This window comes from Melampsora larici-populina (assembly GCF_000204055.1).
Source record: "Melampsora larici-populina 98AG31 unplaced genomic scaffold MELLAscaffold_91, whole genome shotgun sequence".
Taxonomy (NCBI): Eukaryota; Fungi; Basidiomycota; class Pucciniomycetes; order Pucciniales; family Melampsoraceae; genus Melampsora; species Melampsora laricis-populina.
The window spans coordinates 179146-201785 of record NW_006768855.1 but is presented as its reverse complement, the minus strand read 5'-3'; the positions used below and the strand labels follow the sequence as shown (position 1 = coordinate 201785).

General features: G+C 43.5%; 4 protein-coding genes across 4 annotated transcripts; 1 reads left to right on the top strand and 3 right to left on the bottom strand.

The window, feature by feature from the left end:
- Positions 1 to 751: 751 nt before the first annotated feature.
- On the top strand, positions 752 to 1518 carry MELLADRAFT_69442 (uncharacterized protein; the record flags this gene model as incomplete). The annotated part of the gene is made up of 2 exons (XM_007418392.1): positions 752 to 1303; positions 1399 to 1518. The coding sequence occupies 2 exons, from the start codon at positions 752 to 754 to the stop codon at positions 1516 to 1518; spliced, it is 672 nt and encodes a 223-aa protein (XP_007418454.1).
- Positions 1519 to 9971: 8453 nt separating this feature from the next.
- Positions 9972 to 11577, bottom strand: MELLADRAFT_113690 (uncharacterized protein; the record flags this gene model as incomplete). Its single annotated transcript, XM_007418402.1, has 4 exons — positions 9972 to 10106; positions 10220 to 10312; positions 11266 to 11445; positions 11518 to 11577. 4 exons carry the CDS (start codon positions 11575 to 11577, stop codon positions 9972 to 9974), a joined length of 468 nt encoding a protein of 155 aa, XP_007418464.1.
- Positions 11578 to 16043: 4466 nt separating this feature from the next.
- MELLADRAFT_69441 (uncharacterized protein) lies at positions 16044 to 17079 on the bottom strand (the record flags this gene model as incomplete). The annotated part of the gene is made up of 2 exons (XM_007418391.1): positions 16044 to 16420; positions 16650 to 17079. The coding sequence occupies 2 exons, from the start codon at positions 17077 to 17079 to the stop codon at positions 16044 to 16046; spliced, it is 807 nt and encodes a 268-aa protein (XP_007418453.1).
- Positions 17080 to 21929: 4850 nt separating this feature from the next.
- MELLADRAFT_96049 (uncharacterized protein) lies at positions 21930 to 22082 on the bottom strand (the record flags this gene model as incomplete). Its single annotated transcript, XM_007418398.1, has 1 exon — positions 21930 to 22082. One exon carries the CDS (start codon positions 22080 to 22082, stop codon positions 21930 to 21932), a length of 153 nt encoding a protein of 50 aa, XP_007418460.1.
- Between the last annotated feature and the right edge of the window lie 558 nt (positions 22083 to 22640).

The window sequence follows — 22640 nt, the reverse complement described above, 5'->3', positions numbered from 1 at the left end:
GATGGTTGAGATGACCCTCTTCCCGTCCTCTTTGTAAGGTATCAGAGGTGCTTGGCGGTTCATCGTCTAACACGTCTCTGTAGTTAGGCTCCCCGCTGGGTTCAAGGTCATTCTGGCCTGCTTGGGACCTGAGGTTCAGGGGGGTTTGTTGAGGGTGATTGGACTCAAAGACAAAGGCCATTGAGGCGTGACACACTCAAGGATTTGGTGTTGAGTTCATTCGGTCATAGTTGGATGCTGGGGATTGAAAGATGACTGGCCGCATGTTGGGACGTTGTTAAGAGGAAAGACTTTTGAAAAAAAGAAAACAAGAAGGAAAGAACTGGTTCACTCACCTTGGCTGGCTCGCCACTTTGACTCTGGCGCTAAAAAGAATTGAAACAAAGAAGTGCTTTCGACGTCAGAGAGCAATCACAAGTCAGTTCAAACACCAAGACAGGCCTGCGATTGGAATTGCTGACACACCGGTTTGATTCCTTTTGCCATTGAAAAGGGACTTAGCAATTTTTTGTCCTTCTCCTCCCAAGTGCAAAAGTGGCCTTCTGCTTTCCGCTTTCGTTTTGGTCCTTGTTTGCTATTTTTTTCTTTTGATCCATCATAATAATTAACCCTCGCACCACAACTTCGAAAGAAAGGACTTTGGCCTGTCACAATTATTATCAGCGTGTGAAACGGACGTAAGTGTTTTGTAAACCCCAATGTTTGTGAAGAAGATCACTGACCAAATATTACCTTCAGTCCGGAACGCAGCATGTATCCTGAAAGCCAACCACCTGAGCAACCCGAGTTATACATCAAAGAGACCTACAAGGCGCAATTAGTCAACACAAGCATGCCAATTGCCGCCAATAAGGACTTTAATTTAAAAGTTGAGTTCCATCTTTACTCACCCAATAAGACCTCAACGGACTTTTGGTTTTATAAATCGAACAACTCTCGTGGTCATGTACTTCCAGATATCCTTTGCTTTGCCATTCCTGTGACCAAGAAAGTGTTTGATATCAGCAAACATTCTTTGGAAAATTTGAAGAATATCCTGTTCTTACTTGCTGACAAGATTGATCCGGACTCAGTCGGAAACCACAATAGTGCGCTTTTGAGTAACGCTGATGAGAACAGCCTCGTCACAATCAACATGTATATCGACACCAATGAAAATTATTGCCGGGATTGTAATTGCCTGGTGTGGTGCGATGAGGCATTAGATTTGTTTTTTCAAGAAGTCAGAGGAAAAGGCACAAAGGGGGCTGGTTTCATTGTAACCATGATAGATCCCCCCAAGGAACCTTTGGTTTCAGCGCCTGTATGTCCTTCAGTTTCTTTTTTTTTATCCTGTCATGTTCCAGCCTCTCTCGAGCTCTGTTGGTTGACGTTCTGGGCGAATTCAACACTTGCCAGGTGTTTAAGAGGGGCAAGAAGTGCACAATTATACGCTCGGGCTCAGATGATCCGGTTTCATTGGACGCTGTAAGTCCTATGGATGTTCTTTTTCAAAATGGTCTTATTATCTTTGCTTGAAATTGAAATACATAACAAATGTGTACTGTGTGCCCATTCATGATTCATGTCAAGATCGATGAAGTGGAACCCACTCCGCACACAGTGTACAAGGCGTTTCAAGGAACAAAGATTTCACTCAATCATCACACCGTGGATCTCTTACGCGGAAAGTTACATCTCACCGATTATATGCTATATGCTATATGCTTCAATCGCACCAAGCAATATCAAAGAGGTGATGGATATCTTGCGTCCGCATCACATCAACTCGTTTGAAAAGTTCCTGTATCCAGGAATTTTGGATGTTGAACAACTTGTCAAATGGGGTATTCAATTTGGAATTGCTATGGACCTAATGTTCAAAGCGCGCAATTTCTACAATGATCATTTACTTATACGTATGAACCAAAATAAAATTCGAATGGATCAGAATTTTGATTACTCATCTGGTGAACTGTTTTGATTGAATTATTAACTCATCTCTCTCAAATGAATGACAGAAACAAATAAGAAAGTAAATGTACATTCTGCTTCTGGCTATCATGACTCATGCAAAAGAATGTGCTGTTTTAGTCATTACCATGACTGAGGTTTTTGTATTTCCAATTTATATTCAAAAGTTATATTCCTGAATTGAACCACCATAACACAGGTGTTTCACACGTCCATGAGGGACTTGTGAGGTTTGTAATTGGCACCTGTGAAAGATCTGTTGGCAGAGCAAAACTTTTCACTCTGCCCATGCACAGAGTAGAAATCTTTCACCCTCAGCCGATCAAAAAGATCTCTCACAATCCCTCACCAAGACTCCTCATCCGCCCAGCACACAACGCACAAGGTTGTGTATTTCTTTTTGCTTTTAATGGAAAACACAATGAGGCAAGCAGCGCAACGTGCAGCTGAGCTCACACTCACAAGATCAAGATTGGTTGCCCTGGGACAACCTCCAGGACCCCCTCTCAAAACTCCCCACAGAAACACAAAGGGCAACCGCGATTCCGACGCGCTAGACGGGGAACCAATGGCACAGGACGAGATAGATCAATTGATTGACGATGCGGCAGAGATCCTTCAAGGACCTTTAATCAATTCGGATAGGGAAGACGAGGCCTCACGGGCCCCTCCACCAGGGAAAGGAAAGGAAAGAGCTGAAGACAACACCAGCCCAACCCCTTCCCTCAAGAGGCAGTCAACCTGGTCACAGCCAGGTAAGAATTTAAATTTTTTTATCACAATCTCTCCCCCCCAGAATCAAGACAAGCCTAGAACCACCTCTCCATGCACAACCGAATCTGTACTTGTGGGGAGCCGAAGGCTCATGATCCCAGGACGAGATGAGACCCATGGTCCCTTGACTAGGGGGGTGCGCCACAAAAGTGATGCCCTCCATGATCCCTGTGCAGAGGGGGAGCGGAAGTTGTGTTCAGCAAGATACCCAAGAGGGGCGAACATGATCAACGAGTTTCTGACATGTTTACAATGATCCCAGACCCTCGCTATGCCAGCCCCACCAACCCCAACGATTGAGTATTGTACTTGTTTGACGTTGGTTGACACGCAGAGGCCCGTGCACTCCTAGACTACATAACGGCACAAGGAGCGAGCAGCGTGATAAATGAAGAAGGCGACAGGGTACCGGTAGCAAGTGGAAGCGGCCTGGCGAGATCCCGACCATATAACCTGTCATCATCCGCCGACAGCGTAGACGATGCTCCTTTAGTAAAACGCACCAGAATCGACGCCCTCCCCAGAAGTCGTGCACCAGGCCACACCGGACACGCCCAACACACAACAGCCGGTCATCTCACACCTTCCCAAGCTCCAGTCCTGTCACACGCCGTGCCTGCTCTCTCCCACCAACGACCACCTTATCAATCTCACCACACCAGCGATACTAGAGTGATGACCCCACATCCACACCCGTCTCCACAACCCGACCACAATCGTCATCTGACACAAACACAGGAAGACAAAGACAAAGCAGAGCAAATCAATACTCTCCTAGCGACAAGGAAAGGACGGTTAGTGCTACGGAACGTAGACGTAATCGAAAACGGATGCTGGTTGGTTGCAAACGAGTCAGAAGAGATGGCAAAGGGTCTGACCTCCTTGTCTCCTGTACTCACACACTGGTTGAAGACCTTTAAATCCTACATTCCACTCACGGTCTTCAACAAGTTTTTCCTGATCGACGACCAACGCGAGTGGAGCCGAAGGAAGGCACCAACAGAATCCCAAATTGATGAGGGAAGTGCAGCCCTACGAGTTTATGGGGGCCAACCCCCGCCGGAAGAGCTTACGATGCAGTTTGAAGACTGGATCGACAGCATCGCTCTGTTCATCAAGTATGTCAGCCCTGAGTACTAAACCATAGTACCATAGGCTGACAAATAACAATAATTCCAATAATTACAACTCAGACTCAGTTTCAAGAGTCAAATTACATATGAATTAACATATGTAACACATGTAAAACTTATGTAAAAGACTGTGTGAGTACACGACTTTACATTTCCTAAAAGATTACATACATTACACACATGTAACATGTATGTAACCAAGTAGATAGGTCAATACTAATATGTAGTATAAACCTAACCTTGGAACCACAAATTGTGCGCATAGGATTTTCAAACTCCAGACTATAAAAACCTTGAATATGCGAAATTCAGAATCATCATCACATTACATCTTTAACACTTTTATTATACAATAAAACCTCATCACCAACTAGATTATAAGCTTTCAGTAGAGTGAAACTTTACTATCTTATTTGTGATTGTTATCTTTGTCTTGTGGTTCCTATTTCCCCACTTTACTGTGACTGGTCTTAGTCACAGTTTTTGTAATAGTTGTTGATTACCATTTGTGGAATCAAACTATAAAGGAGGTAGTCCTTAAGTGCTGCTTGATCTGATTTGGGATTTAATCAGATCAAGAAACTTTAAACCTGCGTAGTACCTCTATTAGTCAGAGTGTAAAGTACTAAAACACTATAAAAGAACTTAGTGTTCTTAATCAATTTATTTCTAGCAGAAAGATAATTGATTAAGTGTAAGTCACTGAAGATTCAGTGCACGGTTTTCTACTATTGATAATAGTAAAAACCTCACCCAAATAGCTGAAAAGCCTTTCTTTAAAGGTCCTCTAACTGCAGTCTATACTTGTTTGTTACAAGTATAGAGCCTGAACCTTATTTCTCCGCCCTTTAACTTTGTAGATCATAATCCCTACAAGTTTATACACTTTCCTTAGTGATTTGCTAGCCTAAAAGAAGCTAGTAGCTCACAAAATACGTGGCAGCAGAGGGGTGGATCACCTTAGCGGAACGGTTCAAAGGCCATCAACGAGTAGTGATGGACTTACGTGAAAATTATGGATGGATGGTTGCGTTGCGTTATTGTCGCTTGATACGCCAGGGTGTAATGAGAGACACCGTTGACAATTGGATCCGTAATTTCAGCAAGATCCAGTCAGCAATTTTTGAGGATGCCCGAATCACCGCAGATTCCCGGCAAGAAAGAGCTTACCAAACCAACTCCTACGCCACAAACGGTCCACTTGCTCACATAAATCCCCTGTCCGGCCTCCCACGACCATCCACTTCAACGACCTCATCCAAGAAACACGTGTACACCCCAGAACCCGTGAGGGCAAAGATCCAACCAGGCACAACAGACACGAGAAACGCTTCGTGGATACCATCAGCCAAATGGAGAACAATGACACCAGAGGAGAAATCCGAGGCAAAAAGGGGGCAGGGAGGCAGTAGCCGTCGTCGCAAAGATGATAGAGGAAGAAATTGTGGGTCGTATAGAGACTGGTATGGCGATAAAGATAGAGACTACTATCGTAGTAGCAGAGACGATCCAGGGAGACACCGCAAGCGCAGTCCCTCTAGAAGCCGTAGCCCACAAGGCCGGAAAGGGAAAGAAAAGGGTTGAAGCCAGTGAGCCGCAGTACCTGAAATGAAATCACATGCACACCGTTCCTCCTCTCTGAGACCATGAGCATCCCTTTGTTCAGAAGCGAGATGAGAGTCAAACCTAAGCCCCCAGACCACCATAATAGAACTAAGAGAGAGAGTGCTTACCAATTAAATCCATGACCCTCCCTCCCGTCTGACTGATGCTTACCAGATCCGCACCTGATGTGCCAAAACCTACGGTGCCGCACCCTGAGACAAGGCCAGATGACCACCCAAAAACTCAGCCCCACACCCAACCTAAGTGGCCTACCAGAGCGTCATGTGAGATGAACGTACAAGTGTGGAAACGAGAACTTGCAAAGGCAGGCCTCCTGCCAGTCTTAAACAACATTCTGGTAGGTTTGAGGGCAGGTTTTGACCAGGGAATTCGAGACACTACCTTACCAGGTGCCAGATACTTCTGCCCCCCCAACCACTCATCAGCACTGGCTGCAAAAGATAAAATCGAGGAAAATTTCAGATTAGAACTGAGAGCCGGACGCATGGCAGGCCCTTTCTCCAAAGAAGAGGCTCACAGAAATTTCGGTTTCTTCTGCACGAGCCCAATAGGAGCCGTGGTAAATGGAAACGGCTCCACTTGTCCAATAAACGATTTATCATACCCCCGGGACAATGCCGTCGCGAAGTCAGTGAACACAGAGGTTAACAAGCTTGACTTCAAGACCACCTGGGACAATTTCAAGGTGGTTGCTGATTTCCTGTGCACAACAACCGAACAAGTGCTGTTAGCCATATTTGACTGGGCCAAGGCTTATCGGCAGGTGCCAACCTCACCAGACCAATGGCGGTATTTGATGATCCTGGCGTTCGAGGACCAAGTATGGCTGGACACCAGGATTACTTTTGGCGGCGTCGCTGGATGCGGCAGTTTTGGACGCGTAGCATACGCTTGGAAGGCGGTCATCCTGAGCCGTTTCCCACTCCTCGCCGCTTTTCGTTGGGTAGATGACACAATGTTCATGAAGAAAAAAGACTCTGACTTAACCCTGGACTCAATAACAGCCTTAAGCCAAGAGATGGGAGTAGTAGATAATGAAGAGAAGGCAAGTGATTTCGCAGAGGAACAAAAGTATCTTGGTTTCATATGGAATGGGAAAGATAAAACAGTTAGACTACCCGACGCAAAGCGACAAGAACAAATAGACGATCTCACCAACTTCATTTCGTCAAAGACCCACTCGTTCAAACGCGTTGAGAGCCTCGCAGCTCGTCTGAACCACACAGCCATGATTTTCCCGCAGATGCGTTGTCACACCGTGGACATCTACCATCACATGGCAGAATGGAAACACAAGTCAGCCACTCGGATTACACCAGAGTCGGTCATGACAGACTTACGACTATGGCTAGACACCCTCAATTCCGCAATACCCCGTCGGCTGATCCCCAAATTGGAAATATTAAATGTAGGGTGGGTAGGCGACGCGTCCACGACGTACGGGATTGGTATAATCATTGGGAAACACTGGTCAAAATTCCAACTATGCCGATCATGGGACAGACGTGAAGACGGAACAAGGCGGGGAATCACCTGGGCAGAGACTGCGGCGGCTAGGTTAGGATATATAATGCTGAGGAGCCTAAAGAACGTGGAAGGGAAGAGGTTTTTAATGCTTACCGATAACACAGTCACCGAAAACACCATCAGGAACGGGAAGTCAAGGGATAGTATGGTGAACAAAGAGTGGAGCAGACTCCAAGACCTCCTAATAGGAGACCAGAGCTGCATCGAAGTACGCTGCGTCAGATTGGAGGACAACACGGCAGATCGTTTATCCAGGGGTTCTGACTTGTCTAAACATGTTTCGAATATGGTGATAGTGAAAATACCTGACAATATGACCCCGCTCGTGACTCAAGAACGCTAGAACACCTCCACCTGCAACCTCAATTCCCTCAAACGACGGCAGACTTACCGGGCCATTTCCTACAGGCGTCAGCAGGAGCATCGAGAGCGGGTCGCCATGCAGCGGAAGGTAGCTGGGCAAAATCAACCTTGTCGGGCTACAATTCAGGGATTTTGAAGTTCAAGGAGTTCAAGGAAGCCACCTCAGACGGTTTTGATCCAGAGAGGATCATATCGCACTTCAAGACATATGACTTCATCGCGTGGTCAGGAGACACGACAAACCCAGACGGCCCAAAGAAACCAATCAGCTCTGTTATAACGAAAAAATACCTGGATGGAATCCGTGCTTGGCACATTGTAAAACACGTGACAATACTGACGGCCAACCCAGCAATTGTTAAAACAATCCTAAACGCAACAAAGAGGGGAGAGGAACAAAAATCCTTAGTAACAACCAAGAACCCCTTAATGATAAGACAGATGTTTGACTTGGTGCAGCACACTTACAATAAGACCATGACAGACCAGCTGATAGGAACGATAGGCCTAGTCGCCTTCTGGGGAATGGCACGGTTGGGCAAATTGCTACGCACCTCGACCGAAGAGGGGGCCATCCTTAGGCGTCACGTTGAATTTGGCCAAAAGAGAGGTTCCAACTTTGTAAAGATTCACCTCCGGAAAGCTAAGACCGCGACACCGGGTGAGATCCAGGAGATCCATCTCCAACAACAGCTACACGTTTTGGACCCAGTGGCAGCGATGGAACGCTGGTTTAGGATGTCACCAAACAAAGACCCAGACAGCATACTGTTTGCAACAACGGTGAACGGTGAATGGCAACCCCTGTCGAAGAAACGATTCGTAAACAGCGCAGAGAAAATCTGGGGGAAAGCAAGCACGACAACTTGGAGTGGTCACTCTTTCAGAGTCAGAGGGGCTTCGCTTAGGTTCAATTTAGGAGCAGAAATGAGGAAAATCACTCAACAGGGGAGATGGACATCGATGACTTACCTTAGATACCTCAAACCCTACAGCGAAGAGGAAATCAAAGATACAAAAAGGTTTTTGGAGGCCATACACGACCCCGATTGGCCGAGAAGACAGACATAGGGGTTTTGTTGAGTTGGCTGAAATGAAGTTAGAGAAATTGAGTGAGACAGATCCTCAGTACACAAGAGGTAGATCTAACTTGAGAGACACAATTTCAGTAAGTACAATGAGAACGCCTGAAACCTTATGTGAGTTTTGAATTGGAGCGATTGAATTGGAAAAGCCACCAAAGGAAGATCGGCAGAAGAAAGGACCCAATACCCAGGCACCAGGAGAGCGTTTGGGGTGTGTGCCCGGGGCTCAGGGCGCTCTACCAACCACCCGAGTAGAGGGAGATCCAGGCACGCGATACCCAAAGCCAGGCAGGAGATTCAGGGGGGCGGGCGGGCTTGGGATGGAGGACCCCATCCCAAAAACGGTTTGGTCCATGGAGACCAATCCCGGTTGGTTCACAGAAACCAACCCGGGGCCCCGGTCCCTTCACTCCAACAATCCGTGACTTCCTGGCACTCAAGGCAGGAAGACACACCGGGTTGACGTCCACAGTACCAGAGGTACTGAGACCGTAGGTCTCAATTTATAGGCATAGCCAAAATTGAGGACCCACAAGATCCATACCCCAAATCACAGAAAGTGGGGGAATGGAAAAGTTAAAAACTCATGGAGTAATGTTATTTGTGTGGATCTGAAGATTTCTCTTCTGTCTGAGTTGATTGAAAATAAAGATTGTACTTTGTTTGTGGTTGAAAACAGACTCCTTACCATGTCTCCGTTTTTGTAATTCCCAAATTAGAGGTCAAAGACTCATGGAGTAATATTGTTTGTGTGAATCTGAAGATTTCTCTTCTGTCTGAGTTATTTGAAATTAAATATAGTACTTTGTTGTGGTTGAAAATAGCTTCCTTACCACGTCTGAGTTTTTGGAATTCCCAAGTTAAAGACTCAATGAAAAGTTTTGTTTGTAAGATTCTAAAATTGGGTCTTCTGTCTGAGTGATTTGCAAACCAATAGAGTGCTTTGTTTGTGAAAACAGTCTCTTGACCATCTCTGAGTGTTTGGTATTCCAAAAACTAATTTTCTGAATAATCAATAAATATTTTGCAAAGTTGAGAAAAAATAGAGATAAAATATTTGATGATTTGGTGGTGAACAATTGCACACTTGTGAATGGGATCAAATGGTCATTTTAACTTATGCTTTTGTAGAAGTGGCTTTCCACCTGCTCAAACCAATTTGGGTTGCATGAGCCCATGCCTCAGGGGTTACTGGTTGTGGTTCTATATCTGCTCATTCATGATGGGCCTGACCATTGTACAGTGCTGCACTGTTTATAATGAAGAGGTCAGTCTCTTTGTGAACCACTGATTTTATTGTTGGATTTGGAAGTGGATTCAGTTCAGCTGGGCGGGATGATGATCTTTGACTCTGACAGCCAGAGTCATAGCAGTTATGCTGAACATTAATTGAACACCTTATTTCCTATTGGGCACAAGAGTTCAAACATAAGTAAAATTCCCCCAAAAAGAAACAAGGGGTTTTGGTGACATACTTCAAGATATACATAAACTGAGTTGGGGTGTATTCTCAGAGACCGCATGCCATACCAGGTATGGTAGGTGTTTGACATGGTACCCCATGCCACTGATAATATGGGAGAAGATATCCCTTCACATCCACTTTTGCGCTTCCAGATGGCGCGAATTTGGCCAATCCACTTGGCTGAGTTCAGGTATGGTGTGAATACCTGATTCATTGGTGATTCAGTCAACAGAAATGCCTATTTCAGCCACAAGAGACAAAGACAAGATACTTAATGCAACAAAGTCACCCACTTGGACAGTATGACCAGATTTCAAGGTGGCTGATAGATCAGTTTTCATTTCTAGTTGATGCAAGGATAAGAACGACACTGCTGGGACTTGTTGCTGTTTTGGGGTCAATCCAGGCTGGTAGAATGAAGGATTTGAATTCAAGAGTGAATCCCATGTATGAATTTTGAAACCAAAAACCTGCTCCACAAGATCATCATTGTCAAGTCACCCCTGCAGAAGATGGCCACCTTGGACCCATTTCTGAGTTGCTTCATCCCATATGAGACCCCCACTAAACAGATGATTTGAAACATCCACATTTAGGAAGCTTTCAGCCAAATGTGCACCTGGGTCATGTCGGCTTGAATGAATTGACGCAGTTTGGGTGACAACGTTGTTGCTTTCAAAGGATTCAGTCTGAAACAGCACTGAAACTCCCAGGTGCCTAATGCATGCAGTTAAATGAGTGACCATGTGTCATTTTGGCTTATTGACCCATCAAGCATTCAATCTGAGGATACTGCAAAGAAAATTGTTAATATGACCATCCAACTTGCAACAATATTCATCCATATTACGGATTTCTGGGTGATACACCATTGAGCACAAACGACCAAGATGAGTCCAAACTGTTCTTTCTTCCTTGCTGAGCCATTCAAAAAGCACAAATGGAGCCCCTTGGACCACAATGCAGAATTCTTTGCCAGTGAGGGACAACACACTATGGACCAGTCGATTTGGTTGCATTTGCTGAATTTGGAGACCTGAAGTGATGAACGCTTTCCATTTGGCCAATAGTGCCGGTAATTGTGGTTTTGGTACCTTTTGCAAAGCATCCCTGTCAAGGTACTTAACAACACCTAACAAGACAACATGGAGAGTTTCCACTGGTGTATCCATGTGGCCATCAAACCCTGGGAATCAATTCCATTTAAATGAGCCATGATATGTTTGAGCAAACATAACATATAAATGGACAACATACCATCCAATCGGAAAAAGGGATTGAACATTTGGTCCCCATGTTTAAGCTCATAAAGCCTTGCCAACCTTTGTGCCTCACTGACATTATGTTGTCTTTGTACCTTTCTCATCTTATCCAGAAAGGGTTGTGACATAGTGTCTTTGAGGCCATAAGCCTTCTCCACGCCTTCAACTTTGGAAGCCATATTAGGTTGCTGTGAGTCTTTCCATATTTGTTTTGTGACCCGCTCAGTTTCTCGCCAATTACGCATAGGTTGAGTAGCCTACCAAACAACAAATAATTGGATTCAATATTTTGGTACTCATTACACACGGCCAGATCCATCCAATCTCACCATTTGGCCCTCCGAGTTGATACCTGCAAATGCCCAGATGAAACAATCTTCCTGTTTCATGGTTTTTGAAGGGACACCAAGATGGCATATCCTGCAAGGGTTCAAGCTGCTTCCTGGATTATTGGTGTTAGAAACCTCTGTGTGCATTGGGGAATCCCCCAAATGAACAAGCTGCACTGCAACCACCAAAACCTCTTGTTGGATGCTTGAATGATATGCAAAAGAACCTTCCTGTGACAAAAATCTGTTTGCCCCAAACAATATCAGAAACTACAAGTGCCATGGTAGTAAGGTTAGAGCTTGTACTGACTTCATCTGGTCTATGATATTATCACCCAATTCCACAGCATGTGCCTTTGTGGACGCCGCCAGCCAATGTATATTATATTCCAAATTTGCCAACTTTGCAGGGAGGCCAGAATATGTGAAATGATAGCACATACACTTGTTGAATTTCTTGGAATGTGAGCCGGAGGTATTTTCACTATACATTGTCAATGGGACATGTTGGACAATCTTCCCCTGTGCCTTGGTACGCCATTGATTGGGCAAACCAATTTGGGTGACACATTGGTGATCAGACCATTCTGAGATATCATATCTTATCAGATTCCTCACATTTGCATCAGGCCATTATAAAGTTAAACCATCATAAATCTACTTACGGTATAGAACATCACCATAATGATCTTTCAAGCACCCTCCATTTGGCAAAAGAATATTTTCAAAAGAATTGTGAAAATCCTTCATGTGGAAAACTAACAAGTCATCATTCGAAACTTTTTCCTCCTTTAATATCTCCATTCTTGAATCCCTTGGGTTGTCGTAATCCACAAGATGCAATTGAAGACACTTTGCAACCAAATAATTTTCCAAATTATAGAAAGGAGTAGGTACCACCAATCTCCCAGTGCATAGTTGTACTGGCTCATAAAGATAGAAGTGCCCATAACTGCTATAAATCATAGGATCCCGCATTCAAGGAGGGAAGCCATTCAGTGTGAGCCTACTAGCATCTGTTGGGCTAGTAGATTCAATAAAAAAGAGGATAGAGATTTAAACAAACCTCTACTAGACTCGTGGGGATTAGTATCCACGAGTTTGAGCGGGTAAAGACGTGGGCGTAGGAGCTTTACTTGGAATAAACAAGTAAAGCCTCCAGTTGGTTGACCTTTAAACAAAGGATTTAGCCCAGGGATTTTGGGTTAATTTTTGTCCTTCCAATAATTAAAAATAAGAGAAACTGACGCGCAGTTCTCAATCCTAGATTGATCCTCTTCTTATTCTTAGCATTGCACATCTACACTGCGCATCTCCACACGTATCATACTCTTCACATGTGGAGATGAGCAGGAGTGTACATGTGGAATACTGCTCATCCTGACACATATCATACTCTCATACGTGGATGAGCAGTAAGATGTTTGCAGTGTACCCGCTGCAACGTTCACATTTCTTGGAAATTGAAGTGTGGCCGTGCCAGCCGTTCACGACAAACAGGGCCCGCGCCCACGGTGACCGTTTCCACACGGTCACTGTTCAGTTGGACACCGAGTTCAGCCGGTGTTGAAGATACTACCTCACCACTGCATCAGCCACCATTCTCAAACAGTGGCTGACATGGGCTCGTTCCTGAACCGTTCGTGGAACAGTGTCCAAAACGGCTTTGGTGACACCGGTTCCAGCGGTTCCTGAGCGGTTCACCTCACCAAATCTTTGAAAACAAAACGGGAACCGGTCGACGCCAAGGACCCTTACCCCCTGGTATAACTTTCCAGGTTTTGGGATCAGCCTTTTTGGCTTTGCTGTTGAGAGGGCTTCTTGCCATAGGTGCAAGTCTTCCTCTACTGAGGATGGTGTGTCTCTTAAAGCCGATGGGTGTTGCCATTCTGCCATCCACTTGTTGATCTCCACCCTATAGCAGTTCAGTTGTGGCAAGACCATGGACGTATGGTTCAACTTTCCAGCGATTTTTTGGACTTCTTTCAAGGTATGTCTCTTCTCTTTCATGAACTCTTCTATCTCATTTAGCCTAGTCTCTATTTTCTCTTTTGGTAGCCTGACTGTTTTTTCTGTCCCATTCCAGATAAAACCCAGGTACTTTTGTTCCTCAGCAAAGTTGTGTCTCTTCTCTACGTTTTCGACAATCATGCTTTGACTTGCTCTTGAGATATCTGCAAGACTAAAACGTGATTTATCTGACTTCGATTTGACAAACAGGGTGTAGCCCACCCAGCAAAAAGCAGCTAACAATGGAAACTTTCTCATCATTATCTCTTTCCACGCATTGGCTACCCTGCTGAAACCCCCACACCCTGCCACACCGCCAAACATTATTCTGGTATCTAGCAGTACTTTGTGTTCAAAAGTTAACCCCATGAGGTATCACCATTGGTCTGGGGCTGTAGGGATCTGTTGGTAGGCTCTGGCCCAGTTGAAGATTGCTAGCAGGACTTCTTCTTCCAACAAACATAAGAACTCTGCTATGGCTCTAAAATCATCCCAGGTTGTTTCAAGATTGTATTTATCTACCTCTTTGTTGACTGACTGCACCATTGGATTGTTTTTCGGAAATGACAGATCATTGATTGGTCTAGTCAAACCGTCCCCGTTCACTACCGCCCGCAGTGGGTTAGTTCTAAATAATCCAAAGTGGGCGTGTGCTCCAGCTTTTGAAAAGGTGCCTATCATTCTGCCTTCCGCTATCTCTGTTGCAAAGGACTTCCTGATTTTTTCTTCTGCGGCTTTGGCGGATGCATGGTTAGGGGGGCAATAATAAGGGATGCCTGGTACGTATGTGCCCTTTATTCTTTGATCAAAACCTTTGACTAAACCAACTAAAATGTCTTTGTACTTCTTTGCCAGGGTCACACGTTTCATCTCCGCCTCCCACACCTTCACGTTCATCTTGCATGAAGCTTTTCCTGGCCACCTAAGCCTTGAGTCCTCTCTCCTTATTGGAGGAGGGCTAACCGTATGCTGTGGTACTCTGGTTTTTCAAGGAGGATTTGAAAAAGTTTCAGGTGAGGCAGGGAGAGCAAGAGAGGGGGGGTAGTATGCAAAACATGGGGGGAGGGGAAAAAGGGTGAATTCATTGTTTGGTAAGCTCTCATTTCTCACAAACCAAGACTTGTATGTCTCTCTTTGGTTTGACCCCATGTCTCACAAGATTGGGCATATGTCTAGACAACTTCATTTCAAAAATCTTCTTTTTTTTTCTTTTTTTCTTTGAAATTTCTAAATCTGGCTTACGCATAGCGTCCCTTTCTACCCTTCCCTCCTTTTGGGCTGCGGCTCCTTGAGCAGCTTCTCTTCTGGTAGCAATTCTTATTGTCTCCTCCGTACCGGTCTCTACCTCTGTCTCGGTCATTGTCTCGTCTACGTGATGATCCCCCAGGCCTTCAGGCTAACTCTTCTTCTCTTCCTTTTGGTGACCTCGTCTTCCACTTCCAGGACAGAATCCAGTTGGGATCTAGCAACTTGCTGTAAGAAGGTTCTGCCTTGACCAACTTGGTCACTTCATATGGTTTCTTCGCAAAAGCTGATGTGGCGGTGGTGGTGGTATGAGTTGAGGATCGGTTTGCTCCCGTCAAAGGATTGAGGTGTGCCAATGCGCCTCCTGGAGCGTATGGGTTAGTCCTATATGCCCTCTCTTGGTGTGAGTCGGTGATTATTTTTGCCTCTTCAAATATGGCCAATTGTGAAACGCTGAAGTTTTGGATCTTGTTATCCACTGTTTCCCTCATCACACTCTGTCTGATCCCTCTGCAATATCTCAATGCTATCACCCAACCAAAATTCTCTCATAGGTCCATCACCACCTTCCTACGTCCTTTGAACCTTTCTGCTAATGTCATCCAGCCAGCTGAAGCCACGTACTTTATAAACAAACCAATGCTATTGATCCAGTCTTCAAACTGCATTGTCATCTCTTTGTGAGGGGGGGTGCCTCCGTATACCCTAGGTGATGAACTACTGTCTTCTATTTTTGATTCAGTAGGGGCCTTCCGCCTGCTCCACTCCGTCTGGTTGTTGATGAAAAATTGTTTATTGAAGACGGTGAGAGGAATGAAGGATTTGAAGGTCCGTAGCCAGTGAGTCAAGACTGGGGACAGTTGATTTGAACCTTTTTCCATTTCTTTGCTCGTATCCGCTACCAATCTCCTCCCGTTCTCTATAATGTCTCCATTTTGAAGGACTAACAGTCCTTTTTTTGTTGCCATTAACACTTTGACTTGTTCCTCTTCTTCTTCTACGGTGAGAGCTATTGGGTCTTGGTTTGCCGCTGAATTGAAGATTCTGGAGGATGGGGGTAGGCGGTTTCCGGTCTCCCGTCGACAAACTGGCTCTTGGTCTGGATCGAAACGTTGGCGTCTTGGAGAAGTTGGTCTAGAAACGGGATTGTCAAAGTGGGGGTGTCTTCTGAGGTCTTGCTCTCTGTCATGATGGTTCCTACGAGACCTTGTTGAATTTTCCTCCAGAAAACAAGGTGAGGGAGGGCTGGGGTGTACCGAGTCCTCTCTGCCTTAGTAACCATCATCTTGGACGTGGCTGTCTCTTCTATCTGGTCTAACGCTGTTCTTGCTTACGACCACTCGGTTTTGCACGGTGTGGGGTCTAGCTGGAGTAGGTCGTCTGACACGGTGTTCTGGTCTCCAAATCCTTTTAGCAAGGGCTAAATTGTCAAGTGACTTCTTGTTGTTGGTTAGGTCTTTGGTGATCAAAGCGTAAGGCATTGTGCCAGGCAGTCCACTACCCCCAGCTACCAGGCCTGTCCTGTCGTCCCGTACTAGGTTGTCATTGCTGTGTAGGTGCCAGTGATCCAGCAGTGCGATTGCTTCTGCTCGTCTGCCCTTTGCAAACAACCATTCAACCCTGTCATTGGGGTTTCTTGGTGGTTGCTCTATTTGGCAAAATAGTTCAAAATACAGGTTTGTCAGACTCTATTTTTGTCTCCCTGCCAGTCTCTTTGCCCCCCTGCTCATTCGGGCTCCTGGGACTTTCAGAAGACTCCAACGTATCTGAGCCCCCCCTCTTGGAGCTGGATAGCTCGAACCTGCCAACCTCATATGAGGATCATGGCTGCTCCTCTGAGCCTTTAAACAGAACTTTGGAAGAAATTTGGTGCTCACCGTAATTTGGTAGCAGTTGAGCTTCGTCTCCTGACTTGAAATTTGGTGAAGGTGAGCATGCTGATGACAATGCTCTTCTTTTCCCCTTCCCCTCCTCTTGCTGACCGTGTTGATCTAGCCGCCAGGAAGCATTGTTGTCTTCATCCAAAGGTATCAACAATGCTTGTATTACTTCTAGTGCATCAATGTTGTCAGGTGATCCACTTTGGGGTGCTCTTTCATCTTGGCCTTCCTCCCCTTGAATGGGTTTGCCGTCAAAAGGGTCTCCATCTAGGTTATCGACTGGGTTGGCGATTTCTTGAGGAAGAGTCCAAGCTCGACAAGGTGTGGCAATTCGGGGGCCTGATTGTTGTCCTGTTGCTGCCGCCCGCATTCCCGTTAATGTCAATTTTGCTGCCTTTGCTTCAGCCTGAGCAATTGCTTCATCCATCTTTCCAGTTGATTTTCACTTGAATTTCTGTTCTGTTGATTTCTTGTTCTCTAAATTTAACTTGTTGGAGAATTTTATGAAACGAGAAATATAACAATTAATCAACAAAAACTGAGCACTCAGATCTTCAAGTGTCTTGAGCTTTCTGACAGATGGACTTGCAGTGAGAGTCACCAATTCTTTTGGCTGACTAAGGTTGAGAGGTAAAGGGAGGAAAAGTGTAAGGGAAAAACTTTCCCTGTGGCACACGGCTGAGTCTACACAACTTGCCTTGGGGCCAGGTGCCGTGCGGGTATTTCATGTCTTTACCTTTTGCAGTCACCGCAAGTTGTCATGGACCTACAAACCACCTGTGTTATGGTGGTTCTCTCAAATAAAGATTCAATTTCATGCATTTGGGTCAATTGAAGCGTGTTGATGATAGAGTTTTCTACTTTTCAATCCCATTGATTTTGAGATCACCCAAGGTGTTGAATATTTTGGAGTGAGACTGGGATTGTTCAACCTTCATGTCAGGTGGCAAAGATTCTTTTGATTGTTATCCCTCTTCTACCTCCTCTTGATCTGTGGCCTTTGTTTTTGATACATTGTGCTTGATGCAATTGAGAATGAATATTGACATCAGCACAGCTTTTGAACTTGAAAATCTCAAAGGCTCACTTCACACCCTTTGTTTCAAGCAATGGAATCAATCACAGGTGTTGTGAGGAAATCATTGTCATTCTATTTTTAACATCTATCAAAAAAAATCATCTAGAGCCAAATCAATTTGACCATGAATTAATTGAAGTTCAATTTTCAAGATGGATTGGTGTTGTGCCAAAATCACTGAATGATGCTTGAATCATTTTCAATCACAGAGATGAATGATGCCTATAATGATGCTTGATAAGGCTGAGTTGAAGTGAAGTCCAGTCACTCAATTCACGGTTTGGAAAGTGAGAAACTTAGTGTAATGCAATTTAATTAGTCAAAATTGATTCACACAATAAATTGGCTGAAATGTGAATTATTGGCATTTGTAAGAACAAAAATTATTAGAGTTAGTCAATCATTGTTAATCACAATTCATTGATCATTGAGACTGCAATTAAAAATGGAAGTTGACACACTTATATATGTAAAAAATAGTCATTCTAGAGGGATCCCAAATGTTCTCTCTAGATGCTTGCTGACATTGACTTGTAGAGAGTCAACTTGGAGAGAATATGTGGACAGCTATACAGACATCGCCAGCATAGATGCCTTGGGTTGAGAAATCCAAGGCATCAGCGGAGGCAAATCCTCGGACAGACCTTGTCCAAGTTTTTCCCACAAGGTATTGTTTTGCCCTGAGAATTACCTCAGATCAAACCCTTGAGAAGCTTCTGTCCAAGGTTTTGCATCTGAGGATACCTTGGATTTTGTAATCCAAGGTAAGTATGTTGGCGGTGAGATTAATTGGATGAAGATTGTTCCAATTGATTCATACAGATCTGGTTAGCAGAATTGAAACAATATTGGTTTGTTTGACAATGTACAGTTCTGATGTTGCATACAAAACCCTTCTCATCCTAATTAAATCCAAATACCAAAAGGTTTTCACGTAATAATATGATTTGATCACAATGATAGAAAAAAAGTTAAAAAAATTATAACATCCTTAAAGATTATATGGAAAAATGAAAAAAAGTGATTGTGTTTCATGTAGATCCTGAAAATTTGTTTTTTCTAGGGTGAGTGGTGAATGGTTCCAATGAAAAAAATCTAACAAATTATGAAGTTGTCTGTTTTTCTAAAGAATCATACTCCCAAAATCAATTATTTGTAAAAGCCAAACACCAATCTGTAATCAATAATCAAACCAAATCCAATTGTTTACTTTCACAAGAAAGTCTTCAAAACCCCCAACCCCTCCAACTTCCATACCTTCCAAAAAATTCCAAACACCTACCCTAAAGCTTATCTTTCCCCTCCCAACTGTTTTTGTTCTTCAAACTTTCAACATACCTAACCCTTAACCTATCCAATTTCAAATCAAACACACTACCTTCATCTAAAACCAAATCGTGAGTCTCTTTAATCTTTTCAAAGAACTCTGGAAATCCTAAACTTCCACCTGTCTTTAGATCTGTTCCATTCAAGATTCATCTTTGAAACCTTTCTTTACATTTGTTTGAAATACTTGGAAATAAATGATACCCTAAACACCCCCCAATTCCAAAGAAATCACTGATCATCAGTATTCTTGATGTTTTTTAAGGCGGAAAGAAAGACTAAGGAAAGATTGCCTACTTTCTCAAGCTTCATAAGTCACGTCTTCCAGCCAATTAAACCCAGGTCCATGTACAGCTTGAACTTTCATCACATAATTCTCCAATTGAACCCAAACATCTTCTAAAACTTTCATCTGATCCTCAAACTGATCCATCTCAAAATCTTTGATTCATTTTAATTCACCTTCAATCACATTTAATTTCAATTTCTCTTCAGAAATTCTTAATGATCAATTCAATGTTTTCATTATTCCAAAGCATTTCCTCAATTTCTCAATTAAATTTTCTCTTTTGGTTTGAATCAGTTTGATTTTTCTTTCATTTATCATTTCATCCATGTCTCTTAAATTCTCTTTGTTTTGTTTTAGATTGATTAATCCAATTAGTTTCTTCAATTAGATTTCTTCCATTCCTTTCATTTTCAAATATCCAACTTCTTGATGCCTTTCTAACTTGAGCTGATCACTTGCTGTTTCTGCTGTTGTTCTTCTTTTCTTTCTTCGATGTACCGGTGGTGACAAAGGCACAAGGATCTTCTGTGATCCATTTCTCAGGAAATGAGCGGTTGAGACTCTAAGCCGGCCTTAAAGCCAAGCCCAGAGATTAGTAAGCTGCCAAGGAACATTGGGAGGTGAACCAACTCTTTCAAGTTCATGTCTGTTCCACAAATCTTGTCCTTCCAGCTACAAGTCTCTTGTCAAACATCTCTTTGTGTTCTCATCCACTTCTCTCTCACGGCTTTTCTCAACCCCGTCGTTTCCTTCTCATTTCCCTATCTTTCCCTAGAGATGTGAAGATAGAAAAAGGCGGAAGGAACACAACCATACGATTATGTTCAGCCAAAACCGCAGCTCCAGGTGAGCTTCAGTACATCAACTTAACATTCCAACCAAACCACCTTGACCCCATTTCAGCCTTGACCAATCTCTTATCAAGTGTGAAAGGAAGACCTAACAACCCTCTTTTTTCCGGTGTCAACGGGACGGTACCAATTGAGCGTAGTACGGTAATATCCTTTGTGTCCGCAAATACGCCTTAAGACACTTTTCTCTGGTGAGGTCATAGCCTGAGAATTGGTGGTGCCTTCTTGATGGCTCATACGGGATGTTCAGAACATGCTTTGATGAAAAAGGTTGTTGGAAATTTGATGCTTATAAATTGTATGTTTGGCCTTATAGTGGGAAGGTGGCGCAAAGTACAAGAAACTTTGCAGAGGGAATAAGTCAAGAATCTTAACGTTGTGTTTGTTCCGCCATGTCTTTGCTTACGCTTGTGATTTTTAATGTAATAAAGCTGACTTTGCTGTTGGGTGTGGCAGTTATTGAACCTTGTACCATTGAGATTGGGTTGGAGTCCCTTCCAGGGCCTCGGCTCCATGATCCTTTGTGCCCATGATTGGGTTCAGAGAGTCTCCTCCCCAACTTCTCGTGGGTACCTTGTGAAATGGATGAGCCACTGAGGTTTCAGGAGGACTCAGTTCCCTCACTTGGCTAGGTGTTTCACACCCAGAGCTACGCGGTCCTCATCCTCCGTTTGCTGAGGACAAGTACCGCACTTTTTAGCACCAATACTTGGCAAAAAAGTGAGCACTGCGGGTATCTGAAAGTGTATGCTTCCAGACACCCGCTCCTATTTTCTCTCTTTGAGAATTTTGGGAAGGAAATGGACTTGATTCTCCTTCTTATTTTGTAGGTTTCAGTTTTTCTTGTTCTTCTTTGTCTTGTATCAACTCAAGACTATCTAATCAATGAAAGCCACAAAACAAAATGAATAAAATTTATTATGCGTCTAGTTGAAATGATCGATTCCAAAGAAACATGAGAGACTAGGAAACTTACTATCAAGATCATCTGCAAGCAGATCGCCGCTATCCTTTTCTGTTTCTGTTTCAGTCATTTGTTTCACTTCCAATACAGGTGATGATCCTTCATTTGATTAAAGACAATCTCTCTTCACTGACTGATTTTCTGAAACTCTGGGTACTGTATCAACTTGAATTGTCTCTTGTTTGTTGACCACTTGCTCTTTTAAACAATCAAGTTTGATTGATTGATGTTGAAGTAAGAGTTACCTGTGTTGAATAAGCTTGATAACTACACCACGGGTGGGTGGTATGTAATGCTCACGTGAATTTTGACTCTTCCAATAAAACACACGCTGTCTACAGTTCCATATTCAATGTGAGCATGCCAGCCGGCGTGAGCTCCACCCAATGTGATCCCTATCATAACAAGGTGAGCATCTCACATCACAACAAGGTGGAATGGCTCACACAGTGACAAGGTGAGCTATCCGACATAACAACGGTGTAAGCCTGATCACTCAATGGCAGGATGAGTGATTCCTCTCAGTGCTCATTCCACCTTGTTTGGCCTTAATAGCCAGACCACTCAAATTGGGCTTGGATGTTGTTTTTGCTGACAGAATTGTGTATAAATGAATTCATACACTGCTTGCATTGGCAGAAACTCTTAAATACTACATACATATATCAAGCTAATAGGAAAGATAAATTTGGAAGAGTTTAGTTGAAAAATAGAGAGGGAAAGATTTGTATCAAATAAGATTAATCAGAAGGTGATGTGGATATTTGTATCACAGGGAATGATGATGTAAATTTGAAGGATATGAAGCAGCCTGATAAACAATCATATTGCAACCTGAAGAAGCAAAGAATGACCCACCTAATGATTTGATTTCAAATACAATTTGGTCTGTGGTTCTTTTTTGAGTTGATTTGAATGCCATTCAATAGGTTTGAGTGACTTCTCTTAGTTTGCGACGTTCGTATCTTGAACCTGCATCTATATAAACTCCTACACCAATGAAATGACCTGGTGTTGATTCAATGGCTACCTCAATTCTATTAGGTAAGATTGAACTTTGAGTGATGGGTTGAGATGATGATGATGAGGTGGTGGTATAGTTGTTCTGAATTGTTCTTCTTGTTGCTTGTTGTTCTGTTTGATAAGATTGGTAAAATATTTTGGTAATCTATTGCATTAATGTGATTCAGTTGATGAATCTTGCTATTGAAGATGCAAGAGTGAGACTGCTTGTGATTGATCAAAGTGGTGACATTTGAGTGGTTTGGTGCAGAAAAACTTGAAAGAACAATGGTGGTCAATGAATTTTAGAGAAGTAAAAACCAGTGATGTCACTGTTCCTCAGAAAAATCAAAAATAAAATCCTAAAAAAAGTTGTAGAAGTGCAAATATCCTTGTCATTGTGTTCTCAAGAATTTGAGTCATCCAAGCTGATTCAGGTGCTGAGCACCTGGCTGACAGGTCCCGCTCACCCACATCA